Source organism: Rattus rattus, chromosome 6, assembly GCF_011064425.1.
Source record: "Rattus rattus isolate New Zealand chromosome 6, Rrattus_CSIRO_v1, whole genome shotgun sequence".
Taxonomy (NCBI): Eukaryota; Metazoa; Chordata; class Mammalia; order Rodentia; family Muridae; genus Rattus; species Rattus rattus.
The window spans coordinates 30,216,019-30,233,727 of record NC_046159.1 but is presented as its reverse complement, the minus strand read 5'-3'; the positions used below and the strand labels follow the sequence as shown (position 1 = coordinate 30,233,727).

At 40.7% G+C, this 17,709-nt stretch overlaps 1 protein-coding gene across 2 annotated transcripts; it reads left to right on the top strand.

Annotated features, from left to right (window-relative positions):
* The first annotated feature begins 8,785 nt into the window (after window positions 1–8,785).
* LOC116904628 (olfactory receptor 13A1) lies at window positions 8,786–16,431 on the top strand. Of its 2 annotated transcripts, XM_032907419.1 has the most exons (2): window positions 8,786–8,799; window positions 15,510–16,431. In XM_032907419.1, exons 1-2 carry the CDS (start codon window positions 8,786–8,788, stop codon window positions 16,429–16,431), a joined length of 936 nt encoding a protein of 311 aa, XP_032763310.1. The 2 variants fall into 2 exon arrangements, with proteins under 2 accessions (XP_032763310.1, XP_032763311.1); XM_032907420.1 differs by lacking the exon at window positions 8,786–8,799 and having other exon boundaries at window positions 15,505–16,431.
* Window positions 16,432–17,709: the final 1,278 nt, after the last annotated feature.

The window sequence follows — 17,709 nt, the reverse complement described above, 5'->3', positions numbered from 1 at the left end:
GCACTCAGAGCTATGTGTTTTCCTCTTAGCACTGCTTTCATTGTGTTCTAGAATTTTGGGTATGTTGTGCCTTCATTTTCATTAAATTCTAACAAATTTTTAATTTCTTTCTTTATTTCTTCCTTGACCAAATTATCATTTAGTAGAACGTTGTTCAATTTCCATGCGTATGTGGGCTTTCTGTCATTTTTGTGGTTATCAAAGACCAGCCTTCATCTGTGTTGATCTGATAGGATGCATGGGATTATTTCAATCTTCTTGTATCTGTTGAGGCCTGTTTTGTGACCCATTATATGGTCAATTTTGGAGAAGTACCACAAGGTGCTGAGAAGAAGGTATATTCTTTTGTTTTAGGATGAAATATTCTATAGATATGTATTAAATCCATCTGGTTCATAACTTCTGTTAGTTTCTCTGTGTCTCTGTTTAGCTTCTGTTTCTATTGCTGATGTTTCCATGATCTGTCCATTGCTGAGAGTGGGGTGTTCAAGTTTCCCACTATTATTGTGTGAGGTGCAATGTGTGCTTTGAGCTTTAGTAAAGTTTCTTTTATGAATTTAGGTGCCTTTGCATTGGAGCATAGATATTTAGGATTGAGAGTTCATCTTGGTGGATTTTTTCTTTGATGAATATGAAGTGTCCTTCTTTATCTTTTTGATAACTTTTGATTGAAAGTTGATTTTATTGGATATTAGAATGACTACTTCAGCTGGTTTCTTGGGACCATTTGCTTGGAAAGTTGTTTTCCAGCCTTTCACTCTGAGGCTGTCTTTGTCACTGAGATGTGTTTCCTATATGCAGCAAAATGCTGGGTCCTCTTTCTGTATCCAGTCTGTTAGTCTACGTCTTTTTATTGGGGAATTGAGTCCATTGATGCTAGGAGATGTAAAGTAATAGTGATTGTCATTTCCTGTTATTTTTGTTGTTAGAGGTGGGATTATGTTTGTGCGGCTCTCTTTTTTTGGGGGGGTTCATTGTTGCAAGAAGATTACTTTCTTGCTTTTTCTATGGTGTAGTTTCCCTCCTTGTGTTGAAGTTTTCCATCTATTATCCTTTGTAGGGCTGGGTTTGTAGAAAGATATTGGGTAAATTTGGTTTTGACATGGAATATCTTGGTTTCTCCATCTATACTAATTGAGTTTTCCTGGATATAGTAGCCTAGGCTGGCACTTGTGTTCTCTCAGTGTCTGTATAACATCTCCCCAGGATCTTCTGGCTTTCATAGTCTCTGGTAAAAAGTCTGGTGTAATTCCGATAGGTCTGGCCTTTATATGTTACTTTACCCTTTTCCCTTACTGCTTTTAATATTCTTTCTTTGTTTTGTGCATTTGGTGTTTTGACTATTATATGACAGGAGGAATTTCTTTTCTGGTCCAATCTATTTGGAGTTCTGTAGGCTTCTTGTATGTTTATGGGTATCGCTTTCTTTAGGTTAGGGAAGTTTTCTTCTATCATTTTGCTTAAGATATTTACTGGCCCTTTAAATTGGGAGTCTTCATTCTCTTCTATACCTATTATTCTTAGGTTTGATCTTCTAATTGTGTCCTGGATTTCCTGGATATATTGGATTAGGAGCTTTTGAGTTTTACATTTTCTTTGATGGTTGTGTCAATGTTTTCTATGGCATCTTCTGCCTGTGAGATTCTCTCTTCTATCTCTTGTATTCTGTTGGTGATGCTTGCGTCTATGAGTCCTGATTACTTTCCTAGGTTTTCTATCTCCAGGGTTGTCTTCTTTTGTGATTTCTTTATTGTTTCTATTTCCATTTTTAGATCCTAGATGGTTTTGTTCAATTTCTTCACCTGTTTGTGTTTTCCTGTAATCCTTTAAGGGATTTTGTGTTTCCTCTTTAAGGGCTTTGATTTGTTTACCTGTGTTGTCCTGTATTTCTTTAAGGGAGTTATTTATGTCCTTCACGAAGTCCTCTATGTATAATGAAATCTGGTGCCCTCTTCTGGCCTGGAGACATACATGCACACAGAATGCTGTCAACATAATAAACAAATCTATGAAAAAAATATTTTAAAGTTCTCTATCACGAGATGTAATTTTATATCTAGGTCTTGCTTTTCTGTTATATTGGGATATCCAATATTTGCTTTGGTGGAAGAACTGGGCTCTGATGATGCCAAGCATTCTTGGTTTCTGTTGCTTAGATTCCTGTTCTTGCCTCTTACCATCTGATTGTGTCTGGTGTTAGCTGGTCTTTCTGTCTATGACAGTGGTTTCACCCTCTTATAAGCCTGTGTGTCAGCACACCCCTATAGACTGGCTTTCTCTCAGGGGGTTCTGAGTACAGAGAGCTGTGGTACCTGGTGAGCTCAGGGTGCAGGAAGAAACTGGAAGGGTCCTGTCCGAAACTGTTCCTGGGTTTCTGTGTCCTGAGGGCTCCAGATGGGTCAAGTCAAGCAGAAGTGGTAGTCTTATCTCTGTTCTCAGGTGTGTCAGAGTTCTTGGAGTCTGGCTTTTAGCTCTGGACTTAGATAGTGACTGTAAGAATCCTGTTCCTGACTGCTCCTAGGTTTCTATGTCTGGAGGGCTCTAGGTGGGTTCTTCTTGGGCCAGGAATGTGAGCAGAAATGGTGGTCTCCACTGAGCTCTCAGAATTGTCCACACTTCTGAGAATCCAGCTCTCTCCCCAATGGGATTTGGTATAGAGAGCTGTGGGACTGGGTGAGCTCCAGGCACAGCCAGAAATGGGAAGTGTCTCATCTTAGACTGCTCCTGGGTTCCTGTGTACTGAAGACTCCTGGTGGGTCCCTCAGAGCAGAAGTAGTGGTCTTACCTCTGCTCTCATGTGTGTCCTCTTTCTTTTCTTTTCTTTTATCTTCTTTCTTCCCTTCCTTCTTTCATTTCTTTCTGTTTGTCATCGATATTGTTGTTAGAGGTCAGACATGCATGTAATATATTCTGCAGTCAAATGCTCTACCACTGAGCTATACCCCCCATGTAATATATTCTGGAACCCCTCATCCCTTCACTCTCTCTTCCTCTCATCCTCACCAATTCTCTCACTAAGTAACATCTTACTTTCATGTCATTTTGGTTTTGTTTTTTCCTTTGTGACCCACTGGATTTAACCAGGGCCACTCAGATGGGAATTGGCGTGAAGCTATCTACTGGAACATGAATAACTCAGTACTAAAGACAATGTTTTCTCTCGTCTAGCAGCCTTAATTGCCACTCACTCTCTAGGTATGGTGGGTTCCCATGAACCACTCCAACCTTCAACTGAGTGTTTACTAGTTCAGTATTGTTTCAACTCTATACAGGTAACCAAAGCTGTTAAGAATTCATGAGTGCCATGAGGATGCTAAGCACATATTCATTGTCCTCCTTGTTGGTTTGGTCTTACATTCTTTTGGTTTCCTTGTCCTTGATGGCCTTTACAGATTGAAGGAGTGCTATGGATACCATGCTTAATCATAAAGACTCAACAGCCACTTGTTCTCAGCACTTTGCCCATCCATGGGTCTTTGCATTAACTATTGTTCATGGCAAAGAGAGGCTTCTTTGATCAAGGCCAAGGGCTTTACTTGTCTATTCACATCGTAAACTTTCAAAGAACAGTTCAACATGTCTATTTAGCAAAATATCAGTAGTAGGTTCTCTCTAGTGTCTGATTTCCAGAGTCATGGGTCTATGACCAGGTCCATGGCACCAGCTATGAACTCACTTGTACAGGTCAATCCTCAAGTCCTATGAGAAATTAACAGATTACTTCTATAACAGCCATGCTGCTCTCGCACCATAAGCACTTCTCACCACACATCTATAGCTACATGTTTTTTTCCCGAACAATGTTTCCACTCTTGTTATAGATGAAAGAGAGCTGGGGAGGGAAACCATAAACTTGTTTACAGACATACTGTGGATGACACTCTGAATGTTCTCAACTTGGTTATCATTTTTTATAAAGGAGAGGAGAATATTCTGGACTGACAGATACCCCTGTGCCTCAGTGTTAGGGGTCCAAAAGAGCTAGCAGAATCAGAAAGCTTTTCAGCTCTCTAAAGAAGATGATGTCTGCCAATGTATTGTCAGAAGCCCATACACAAAGGTGAGAAGCCCAGGACCAAAGCACGTAAGATGCAGTATCTTGTTATTCCTCATGTCTTGCAACATAAACACTGACATTGCTCTGAAGAAACAACACACTGAGAAAAGCAAGGAGGAGGCTGCACAATGCACTAAACTTTGGGCCAAGAGAATGAAGGAAACAAAAGAAAATGCCAGGAATAGACTTCAAAGGGGCATAGACTGTCCTGTCTGAGAGCTTCTACTTCTAAGTCTGAGCCAGGCCAAATGTAAGTCTTTAAGAGTAACAAACAAATGAACAATCAGACTTGGATTTTTCAAAACTACGTTAAAATTTCACCAAAAGGCCAATATCAAATTTACAAGTGACAACAAATACTGGGATGTTTGGAAAAGTCAACCCTTGTACAGTGTCAGAGTGTAAACAGTATAGCCCCTAGAGAATTCAGTATGAAGTGTCCTTAAAAACAACTAGAAATAAAACTACTATACTGCACAGATCAGCTACCACTCCTGATCAGACACCCAAAAGACTTCACAGCCTACCACAGAGATTTTTGCACACATTCACTGCTTTTTTTTGATAGTAACTGAGAAACAGAACCAGCTTAGATAACCACTAAAGTGAACAGGTAATGAAAACCCTGATGCAAAGCCACACAAAGACCCAACAAATAAAGAGTATTACAAACCAATTTCCCTTACGAACATAGATGCAAAAATACTCAATGACATACTCACAAACCCAATTCAAGAACACACAAAACATATTAGCTACCATGATCAAGTAGGCTTTATTCCAGAGATTAGAGATGGTTAGATATATGAAAATCAACAAATGTAATAAGCCATATAAACGAACAGAAAAACAGAACCACATGATCATCTCATGAGGTGCAGAAAATGTCTTTAACAAAATCCAATATCAATTCATGATAAAAGTTCTAGGGTTGGGGATTTAGCTCAGTGGTAGAGCGCTTGCCTAGCAAGCGCAAGGCCCTGGGTTCGGTCCCCAGCTCCAAAAAAAAGAAAAAGGAAAAAAAAAACGTTCTAGAGATTAGGGATACAAAGGACATACTTAAATATAATAAAGGCAGTTTACAGCAAACCCATGGCCAAAATCAACTTAGATGGGGAGAAACTCAAAGCAATTGTACTAAAACTGGAATGCCAGGGGCCAGCCCTGGCAGGGTCTTCTTTCTTGTTGGTTCTTGAGGTTGTAGAGGGGGTAGAGCATTGGCAGAGGATAAGACTTTTGTCTTATGAGATATGGCAGTAAGAGTTTTGTCTTACGAAGATATTTAGGGTTGCTGTATAATAATTAAAAGTTTACTTATCTGAGCCTAATTTACTTGGCTACTGTAGCTGACCTGCTTTCTGTGTTCCACTGAGGCCAGAAGTCGCAGTCTCTGGCATTTAGGGCCTCATCCTAAAACAACTAGGGATTAAGTAAAGCAGCCTCTGTTCTACCTCAGGAACTGCATGGCTCTACTTTCAGCCCACTCACACGAAGAAAAAGGGACACCTAAAAAAGTGATCTGAGCATTTATTACTAGGTTGTAAAAAGTTTCCTAGAAGGCTCTCTAAGAAAAAGGGGGAAATGGAATGAATGAAAAAGGGGATAATGGAAAATTCTTCAGGCTCCTGTCTTTCTTCAGCACTTATATATCTTTCAGAATGCATGATCACATGGTTAAAAAGTTCACCACAAGTTCACGCATCAAATTAAATCATAAATTGAGTAAGAAGTTTACAACAGAGAATGTTTATATGCATATTCATAAGGAGTAATTTCCTGCTAAACATCCATCATCTGTCATAGCTTCATAGGTTCATCGAGGGTCAAAAACCATAGCTAAGTTATTAATGAGGTTTTGTATAGATAAACCCAGTTAATGTTTTATCTTCTGTCCCAGCACATATAATAAAGCATTAGTTCCCTTTTTCTGACCTTAGGGTAATGGGTTTACAACCTCTTGGAATGTGCTCTGCATAGTAGAAAGTCTGGTTGCTATCTAGAAACAATTAACTGGTGACACATGGGAGAATGGCAGAGTTCTCATTGCAGTTTTGACTATCAGAAAAGGACCTAATAGCAGTCCCACTATAAAGGAGCTTAATCAATACTGATATAATTTTAGGAATTCTTATAGGATCATCATTAAGAAACCATCTATTTGTCTGCATACCATCACTACAAGACAGTACATCTTTGTAGATCTCAGAGATCTGCTCAAGAGGGTTGACTATACCTAGTTATTGTCATATATGTTCAAAAACAACAGGAAAAGCATATTAATAGTAGGAATCTTTCCTAAAATAATTTTCTCCTGGCCCTGGCCCACCAGAGTTCCACTATGGATTTTAATCTAAGGCAGTGATCTCAGGAAGATCAACTGCTAGTTATTAGCTTGTCCTATGGTGGCTCCTACACAGGAACAAGACAAGGATGTTTACTCTCTATACTTATTCAATATATTATTTGAAGTCTTAGCTAGATCATAAGACAACTGAAGAACATCAAGGAGATACAAGATGGAAAGGAAGAAGTCAAGGCACCTTTATTTGCAGATGATGTGATAGAATGTGTAAGTGACACTAGAAATTCCACTAGGAATCTCCTACAGCTGATAAACACTTTCAGCAAAATAGCTGGAACAAAATGAACTCATAAAAAAAATCACTATTCTTTCTATGTACAAATGACAAATGGAGTGGGAAAGAAATCAGGGGAACATCACCTTTCATAACAGCTGCAAGTAACACGAAACTCTTGGGGTAACTAACCAAGTAAATGAAAACTTTAGTCTTAAGACACTGGAGAAAGAAATTGAAGAAGATATTCAGAAGATAGAAAGACTTTTCATATTCATGTATCAGTAGGATTAGGATAGTAAAATTGGCCATCCCACCAAATCCATCTATAAATTCAGTGAAATCAAAATTTTAGCAGAATTTTTCACAGGTCTTGAAAGGATAATTATCAGCTTCATAAGCAAAGAAACAAACAAACAAACAACAGGCTAAAAATGCTGAACAATAAAAGAGAAGTGCTGGAGATCTTACTCTTCCCACTTCCAATGTGCACTACAGAGCTATAGTAATAGAACCAACACCTTATTGGCATAAAAACAGATGTGTTGATCAATGGAATCTAATTGAAGATCCAGACATTAATCCATGCACTTCTGGATTCTTGATTTTCTTTTAATAAAGAAGCCAGAAATGCATATAGGAGAAAAGCGTCTTCAACAAATAGTCCTGGTCAAATTGGATGTCTACATGCAGAAGACTGCAAATATATTCATACTCATCACCCTGCACAAAACTCAATTCCAAATGGTTCAAAGACCTCAACATAAGACCAGATATGCTGAACCTGATAGAAGATAAAGAGGGGAATGACCTCTTCATTGAAGAAGATATCAGAAGATAGACCTTTCATATTCATGTTTCAGGGGGATTAAGATAGTAAAAGATAGCATTAAGATATTAAGATAGGATTCAACCATGTTCATTGTAGCTCTAGCCATAATAGCCAGCAGCTGGAAACAACCTAGATGTCCCTAAACAGAAGAATGGGTAATACGCTTCACAATGGAGTATTACTCAGTTAAGTCCACTTAATGTATAATTACCATATCCTATGTGACTCAAGGGATTTGACTTGATTTAATCAGTGAGGAAACAAAGAAAGGATAAACAAGGGACAGAGAAAAGATAGGATCTGTGTTCAGAGCTACCTGATGAAGAAGCTGCAGCAGTCTGGGAACTCAGATGCCTTTTTGAACAGAACACCCATAAGGCAGACACTAAAATTAACTATTTTAAACGGGACCTCATGAATCTGAAAAGCTTCTATAAGGCCAAGGACACAGGAGAGCATTCATCTATTGCTGATGGGAATGCAAACTTGTACAACCATTATGGAATCAATATGGAGATTCCTTAGAAAGTTGATGTGATGCTTGGCCAAGGGAATGGCACTATTAGAGGGCATACCCCTGTTGGATTAGGTATGTCACTGTGAGTATGGGCTTTAAGACCCTCATACTAGCTGCCTGGAAACAAGTATTCTGCTAGCAGCATTCAGATGAAGATATAGAACTCTCGGCTCTGCCTGCACCATGCCTTCCTGGATGCTGCCATGCTCCTGCCTTGATGATAATGGACTGAGCCTCTGAACCTGTAAGCCAGTCCCAATTAAATGTCTTTATAAGACTTGCCTTGGTCATGGTGTTTGTTCACAGTAGTAAAACCCTGACTAAGACAGTTGGGAACTGGTCCACCTCAAGGTCTAGCTAGTCCACTCTTGTGCATATATGCAAAGGACACCTCATTCCACCACAAGGACACTTAGTCAACCATGTCCATTGTAGCTCTAGCCATAATAACCAGCAGCTGGAAACAACCTAGATGTCTCTAAACAGAAGAATGGATAATACGCTACACAATGGAGTATTACTCAGTTAAGTCCACTTAATGTATAATTACCATATCCTGTGTGACTCAAGGGACTTGACTTATTCGGTGAGGAAACAAAGAAAGGATAAACACAGGGACAGAGAAAAGATAGGATCTGTGTTCAGAGCTATCTGATGAAGAAGCTGCAGCACTCTGGGAACTCAGCATGCTTATTATAGACATCTGAACATGGAGTCAGGGTTATTGCATAAAGCTGAAGAAGGATGCGTGGTTTATGGCACTCAGCTGAACAATGGGGGCAGGTTTAGCCACCAATAAGCTAATGCTTGTCAGGCTGTAACCATCCAGGATGAGAATACTAGAGTGGACATTTTCTCACCCACATGGGCCAGGAAGGGAGACTTTGGCATTTCCCATGGATCTAAGATGTCCTTGACATGGCCCTGCCCATGTCAATAGCAGACATTTACTAAGGACTTTGCTTACTTAGCGCTTCCTCTGCTCTTCACATCTCTCTCTTTCTTACTTCTCAGATGTTCAGGATGAACCTTCAGGTTTAGTCCAGAAGCTGTTTACTGCAATGCCCAAAATCAGACTGTAAGGATGTTAAGAAGGAAGATCAAATGGCCACTGTGCCAAATAAACACACAAGGAGTGTCTTAACAAGGTAAAGGTATTGAAAACTCAACAGAATACAGGGAAATAAAGCTAACATTACCTGCTGTCTTCGTTCCTACTTGGCTTTTATTGTGCTGGAGGAGAAAAGTAGTCATCAGCCTTACCCAGCTGCAAATTCCATTAATGAGTGACCTGGCCAGACACACCTGCTGGTGCAGTCGCAAGACAAATGTCATGGCTGTAACCAAACACTATCTGATTGGACTTAAGGCTCACTTCAGGAGATGGACCCATATATGGCACTGTTATCTTGACCAAGAACCCAGAAATAGATTGTCCATGGTCTGTTGAGAAGAACCCACTACTATTCTGTTTAATGGAATTCAAACGATTCCTAATGGCTTATCACTATACCCATAGATTAATCTTTTTTCCGTTAATTTGGCACATTGGCTATTTGATCTTCCTTCTTAACATCCTTACAGTCTAGTGTTGGGCATTGCAGTAAACTGCTTCTGGACTAAACCTGAAGATCCATCCTGAACATCTGAGAAGAGAGAGAGAGAGAGAGAGAGAGAGAGAGAGAGAGAGAGAGAGAGAGAGAGTGAGGAGAAGAAGAGCTTCTTTATCCAGTGGGCAGTGAGTAACACAACTGTCTAAGGTCAGAGAATAAAAGATTGTGGAATATTCAAAAATAAACGGAACATCTACATTTCACCCCTCTTCCCTAGGCTTTGGTATCAGTGTTGAAGGGTGAGCAGAAAGATTGTAAGAGCCATAGGTGGTGGATGAGAAAATAGTGTCCTCCAGACACAGCCGAGCAGTTGCATATACACTCACAGAGGTTGTGTCAGCACACACAGACCTGTGTAAGACAAAAATCCTGGTATAGAAACAGTCTTCTCAGCTGAGGGGCCACTAACAATGGATAGCTGCTGGGAGAAGTAGATTCAGGTTGGTTTTTGTTGTTGTTTTAAGGGTATAGCTCCTGGTAGGTGGAAAGCCCACATTCATGAGTATTTAGGTAGCACAAATTAGACTTGGTGAGTTAAGAAAAAAGGATGTCACAAAGTAAAAAAGGAAAACTGTAGAAAAATGAAGATACTAGAAGGCATATCATGTTATGAATCTATAAATTAATATCACAAAATGGTTAAATTGCCACTAGTGATCAATACATTTAGTGAAATCCCTATCAAAATCCTAACGTCATCCCTTTTTCAGAGAAACAGAGACAATAATCGTACAATTCATATGGAAGTGTGAAAGTCCGAATTGGCAAAATAATGCTAAAAAAAGAACCATGCTGACCTCAAGTTACATTACACAGCCATGGTAACATGACACAATACTTGAACAAAACTAAAAATATACATCAGTGGAATAGTTTAGAGGAACCAGAAATGAAACCACACAGCTACACCCATCTGACATAGTTTATTGACACAGGGTTTCATGTAGCACAAGCAGATCTTGAATTCACAATGTAGTTGTGGATGACCTTGACCACCTGACCCACCTGTCTCTAACTCCTGAGTGGTTTGATTACAGGTACATACCACCTTGCCCAAGAAGCCAATGGACTCTTGACAAAGTGTCAAAAGATGTTGGAAAAAGACTTTTCAACAAATGGTGCTGGGAAAACTGGATATCTACATGTAGAATTATGAAATGAGATCCCTATCTCTCACCCTGCTCAAAAATAATTCAAGATGTCTCAGTTCTCTTAATGCTTTGGATTTTTATATCTGAATATTTAACCCAGAGTACTTGTAGAGGTCAGGAAGCTAGAAAAAAGGAGCAGTGGGGTAGGGAAAGAGGCAAGAGGAATGGGGCACAGAGGGGAGGGGCATAGAGGCAAGGGGCAGTAGAACCCATGTGATCTACCTGTGCCACATCCCCAGCTTTGCTCCTACCCCACTGACTGTGACCACAACCCTTGCTGTTTCCTTTCACAAACACTTCTTCCATCCCTTTATCAAAGATCTTGGGATAAACAATTGCACATTTTGTGAGATGATAAACATTTCGACATTACCATCTCAACTAAAGGTGCTAGTTTGAGGATGTCTCCTGTGAGGCTCATTGGTAGGTGCCGCTGGTTGCTGGGAAAAGTGAGAAGGCCTGGTCCTTGAGCAGTAATGCACAGGAGTTTGTAGCAAATAAACATCTTGATGTACCTAAAATTCTAAAGCTATTAGTGCAAAACTGAAGATACAGTCACAGGAAAGGGCTTTTGGAAAAGGATGCCAATATAGCTCAGGAAATAAAGCCAAGAATTGACAAGTAGGACTTCCACAAAATTAAAAACAAATAGCAACAACCACAGGGCAAAGGAAACAATGAGAAAGAATAGCCCATGCAATGGGAGAAAACATGTTCTTAACTATAGCTCTACAAAAAAATCAATATCTAGGTAATATAGAAGACTCAAATTACTAAATACTACAAAACTAAATAATTCAATAAGTAAATGGGCTAATTAACAATCAACCCTGAAAAGATAACATACAAGGAACCAATAAACTTGAAAAAATACATTTTCTTAGCCATCAGAGAAATGCAAATTAAAACTACATTGAATGGCCACCACTAAAAGCATAAATAATAATAAGTGCAGGAGAAGACACAGGGAAAGGAAAACCCTTATGTGTTGTTGGTGGGAATACATATCAGTCCAAAGACTATGGAAATCAGTGTGAAGTTCCTTAAAAAACTTTCTAAGAACCATCCATAACATGCCTGGGGCTTTTACTGAAGGACTGTAAGTTGATGTACTACACACAAATTATACAATTATGTTTATGGCTGCATTAGTTGTAATAGCTATTATTGGGCAAGCATAGGCTTCTATCAACAAATAAATGGATAAAGGAAATGTGGCATATATAGACAATGAAGTTTTATTCAAGCATCAAAAAGAATGGAATTATTCAATTTTCAGGAAAGTGGATAAATCTGACCATCATTTTATTGAGCAAATATATTCAAATCAAGAAAACTAAATGCCACATTCTAAGTGTGAGTAACTGAGCTTGGGTCTTCCCTGACCTCAATCCTCTGAGCTGGGACAGTGGGGATGTCCTGACATCTCCCACTGGGGCTTATATTCTGTTCCACACATTTGGCTTGAAGCCCAAATGGCACGTATGTGTCCACCAGTGACAGCCAAACCCCAGCAAAGAGGGATTTAATTTAATTGCTCCTTCTGGGTCCATTTAAAGGAGAGGATGTTTCCCATAAACAGGGACAGATTTTACTGACGATGAGCCTAAACGTCTTGGCAATATGAACTTATATAGGAGGACGAAAACCCTCATTGCCTGCTCAGGATCTCAGCTCCACCTTGTCCCCAGCTGTGGTTGACAGAGAGAAAGTCAGACATGCATTGCATTTACTGCACAAGGGGGAAGATTATCAAGGTAATGGCGAGTATTTCAAGGACTGTTTGTTCCACGGGGTAAGATAAAACGGTGGGGAAAGTTTGACTTGTAACCCTGCCTGCTTGATATTAGTGAGTGGCATAGAAACAACCTGTGTTTCCTTAGCTAAATGTATTTAGTTCCATAGCACCAGTGGACATGGAAATATTTCTCCATCTACCATCCTTACTGTTTGATCCAAAAATGTGGCAAGGTTGCAAATGTGATGCTAATGAAGCTAAGAGTTTAAGGTTTGGACCCCGCAGCACAACCAGAAAAATACCCATGCCGGTTGTTGACAGATGAACCTTTTTTTCTTAATTCTGCTTTAGCATGTGCTAGGCTCTGTGTGGTGTCTGAGTGTGGCAGGCGTTTAAATCGCACAGCTGATTTCAGAAACCTTGCTCTTTCCATTCACTCCCTTCGTGATAATTCTGAGGCTTGGTGAGAACTGAAGCCAATGCTCTGGAATCCTCACAGGAGAGCTAGTGTTTTGCCTTTCAGGAGAAGAGACTGGTGAGGTAGACCTCATGTCATTCTCATAGACGCTCTTGTATCCTGATTCCGGGCTTGCCCGTTGACTAGCTGGACCAGGGCACTGCCCACCTTGCCTTAAAAAATCACTTGAAGTGGGTAGTTCTCTGTAGGGGAATATGCTTTTTTAGTTTAAAGGGATTAGTTGAAACTACTCTATCCCTGTAAAGACCCTTCATTCATCAAAGACTTGTTTATTTTTTCTACCCTCACCTGAAGAAAAAGACGCAGGCTTCAACTTTACTGTGTGGTGCTTTTCTTGGAGCTCAGTAACACGTGACCGATGGAGCACTCCACTGCTCTGCAAATGAAGGGAATGGGAGTGCTGGTCTCCTCCCAGTGTAGCTATGGCAACACACTCTGGCCAGTCCACAGTGTATGCTGTGGAGGGAACACGGTGGCTGGAAAAGCCAGTGTGTAAATATTTCAGGGTAGAGTGCAGACACCTTGCAGTAGACCATCAAAGCCAGCAGTGCTCCCCTTTCACCCTAACTTTCTCAGCCTCAGCTTTTCTGTCTCCCTTGCTAATGAACAATTCACCCTCTGGGCAGTGGTGAGGAACTCATATCGTCACATATTTCTCTTGATCCAAATAAATTAAGAAAAGGAATACTGTCCAGTATTTTGTTCTCAAGCAAAAATGAAATCAGTGAAACAGGCGTATTGTGCTTATTTTATTCATGCAAACAATTGGGGTGTCCTGATCCTCAGATCCCAGGAAGATACGGAGATGAAAGGACGGCAGGGTGGCCAGCACGGGCTTCATCCTGAGTCAGCCTGTTGCTGTATGCCATTGTGATGCCATGCTCTTCTGCTCAAAGGACATTTGTCATCTTTCAGAAGAGCACTAGACCTGACTGTAGCTGATGCTTAGACATTTTGTGTAAGCCTTTAATATTTTGGGACAAATGCATCTCTAGAAGTTTGGCAAAAGATGCAGTTCTTAGCTTGAAAAGAACTATTCTTATCCTTTTAATGAGGAAGGGATTGAGAAGACAGAAGGTACAAATGTGGCACCCACTCTGGTTTCCTCCCCACTCACAGTGTGCAGAGCCTGGAGAATGAAACTGTGCTTGCTGTCACCGATACCAAGATTAGATGTTCTTTAGCATTGAAGAAACAGACATCGTTGAATGTCAGCACTTGGGGCGAAATCACACACGGGCACTTGGACCAACGTTAGGGAGCCAGCTTTGTAATCGAGTCAACAGCACCTGCACTGGGTCCTAGGACAAAAGTCAGTACTCAATCCTGAGGGTTCACAAAAGGGAGAGTCACCGTTTCTCACCAGGGAGGTGATGTTCAGAAAGAGGAACAGGTGACCCATTTGGCTTTTGAGGAGGAGGAGAACCTTGCGGCTGAGGAAGCTGTGGGATCTATCCCCTCTCCCTGCAACTGATGTGGCCTAGTGAATTTGCAGAGGGCTGGCTGTGGCAGTGGCTGTAGCTGTGACTGTGACTTTGAGAGTTAAGACAGGTCAGAAGAGTTTACTGTAGGGGAAGCTTCCAGAAGTACTGTATGGGGGTGTTTGGGCTGTCAGCAGTGAGGAGTCACTGAATTATTAGAAGGAGATTACCTGGAACACCTGCCTTTCAGAAAAGCTACTCTAGAGAAAAATCAGAAAACACATTAGCAAAAGCAATGAAGTGAGAGCCATCCTGATCTATTATGCATAGCTCGTTTTGCCTCCAGATATGTACACCAATGCCCCCTTATTAATTTTTTGTTCTTTAAATCTTAATGATTGTGCATACTATTTTTACATCTTCAATGTACTTAAAAAGAATCAGTAAGAGGCTGTCAGCACATCATTTTGAAAGTATCTAGTACTACATGGATATACAATGATAAATTCATCTTAAAGAGTACAGGTAGTTTTGTAATTTCCAGTCCTAAATTATTTTGTTCTGAGAAGATATTTTTTAAATTTTATTTACTCAAGAAGGTTTTTCAGAAAGGAAAGCATTGTTGGAAAACATATTTGTGTGTGTGTGTGTGTGTGTGTGTGTGTGTGTGTGCATGTGTGTGTTCATGTGTTCTGGTGCATTTGTGTGTGCAGATACCCATGTGCAATGTCCAAATGTATGTGGAGGCCTGGGAACAACTTTGGACATTATTCCTCAAGCTTCATCTTCCTTGTTCGTTGGAGCCATGTGAATACTAAGTCCATCAACGTCCTAGGTTGATCAAGTTATGGATGACAGAGTGGATCTTTGATTCAGTTTGCATTTCTCTGACTGTAATTGGTGACTTGCACTTATTTGTGTAACAGTGGAGTGTTTATCTTAGTGTACCCCAATAAAGCTGCATGTTATCACTTGTTCATGCCACGTTGTCTGGGAAGGAAACAAGGTAAACACATTTCTTAAGAAACCTTTCACTTCTCTTTCTTTTAGCCCTGAAAGCTTATGAAAATGTAGGTCCATAATCATCTACTAGTCTCTAACATCCTTCTCAGTCAAGGGCGATGAGAAACCAGACACTGGTAACAGAGTTCATCCTTCAGGGCTTCTCTGAGCACCCGCAGTACCAGCTGCTCTTGTTTATCTGTTTCCTCTCTCTCTACTGTGTGGCCCTCTCAGGTAATGTCCTTATCATCTTGGCCATCACCTGCAACCCTGGGCTCCACACCCCCATGTATTTTTTCTTATTCAATTTGGCTACCATGGATGTCATCTGTACCTCCTCCATTATGCCCAAGGCCCTGAAGGGTCTGGTGTCAAAGAGGAACCCTATCTCCTATGGTGGCTGCATGACCCAGCTCTATTTCCTTACATGGTCTGCTTCCTCAGAGTTGCTCCTCCTCACTGTCATGGCCTACGACCGTTATGCAGCCATCTGCCATCCTCTGCACTACAGCACCATGATGAGCAAAGCATTTTGCGGCGTGCTGGCTGCTGGAGTGTGGGCGCTTTGTGCTTTCAACACAGCCATTCACACAGGACTGATGACGCGCTTGAATTTTTGTGGTCCCAATGTCATTACGCACTTCTTCTGTGAGGTGCCTCCCATGCTGCTTCTCTCCTGTAGCTCCACCTATGTGAACAGTGTCATGATTGTCTTGGCTGACGTCTTTTATGGCATATTGAACTTCCTGATGACCATCGTGTCGTACGGCTTCATCATCTCCAGCATCCTGAAGATGCGGACTTCAGAAGGGAGGCAGAAAGCCTTCTCTACCTGCTCTTCCCACCTCATTGTGGTGTGCATGTATTACACTGCTGTCTTCTATGCCTACATAAGCCCCGTCTCCAGCTATAACGCAGAGAAGAGCAAACTGGCTGGTGTGCTGTATACCATGCTGAGCCCCACGCTCAACCCTCTGATCTACACCTTGAGAAACAAGGAGGTCAAGGCAGCTCTCAGGAAAATTTTCCCTTTTCTCAGAAATTAAAATGTGATTCCCAAAGCTCTTCTCTTGGGCTTGTAGTTTCACTGTGCATTGGCTATCCCATGGGCATAGGACAAGCTTGTTTGTGCACGGAAGGTTAGCAAGCTAACCTTTTCTGTCCACTGCAATGGTTTTGTAGATGACCTCCGAGTTCTGGTGACCTGCCACTGATTAATGGAAGTGTGTGGTTGTGTGTGAGCGCATACAACTCTGAGCCTGAGAAATGAGGTCTCTGTGCCTGATGGCAGAGTGATAGAGTTCTGTATTGTCAGGGAATCAAAAGCTCTCCATGAGAACAGATGTGCCCCATGAACTTTAGTCTTACAGCTGTATGAAAATGTCTTTCCTTTCTTCAGACGTACAGCATCTGAAGAATGTACCTCTTCAGACGTACAGAAGTGGGAATTACACTTAGAATCGAAGTGCGTGAGCCTCTGACAGACTTAGGTGGTGTGTGATTGACAGACCCCATAGCAGTTTGAGAATTGTTGGATAATTGCTTCAGGTGACCTCCGGTCTTCAAGAAACCCACTACTATTTTTCTCTAATTCTTCCCTTTGGACCCCTTAAAGCTTCCAAGGAAAAAATTGATGTTAATGTGAGCTACTGTTTTTGCTTTTTCCTTCTCCTCTCACTAACATTAGACTCAAAATTTTATGTTCACCTCTTGGCCTTACCCGTAAAAACTCCATCTTTATTACATGATATATGGCTTATGCGCCTGGATAACTACCCAAGGTTTCTCACCTCTTGAGTTAGTTTTTGCATTCTGAGAGTTTGAGCCACTTTATTTGTCCTGGAATGGGGACAGTGATAAGAGTTAGCTGTGACAAAAAGCATGGGTAAAACAATCCTTCTGTTGTTTCTGAATAAATCTGGATAAATCTGTATCTGACACAGAGAGATCTCGAGTCTGTTCCTTGTGTTAGAAACCCTTGTGGCAAAGTCCATTCGTTTGGTCACGGTGACAGGAAAAAATGGGACTATTTAGCTGTATCTTTGGAAATAAATAAAACCACATATTTTTTGCTAGATCAGATGGAAGCTAAAAATAGAAGTTGACATTTGATTTGGGAGGGCTGAACTGTCTTTGAGTCTTCCTGTGTATTTTCATTATCCTTCCTCAGAAACAAATTGATTTTGAACCTGAAGTTTGAGATTAGATGACTTGTAGTAGACTATGGTCTGAAATGTAGAGTCTTATGGGCTAAGTCTAAACTCCATGGAGTGATGACACCCTGATAGCATTTTGATTCTTTCAGCGATCAAGATTTTTTTAAT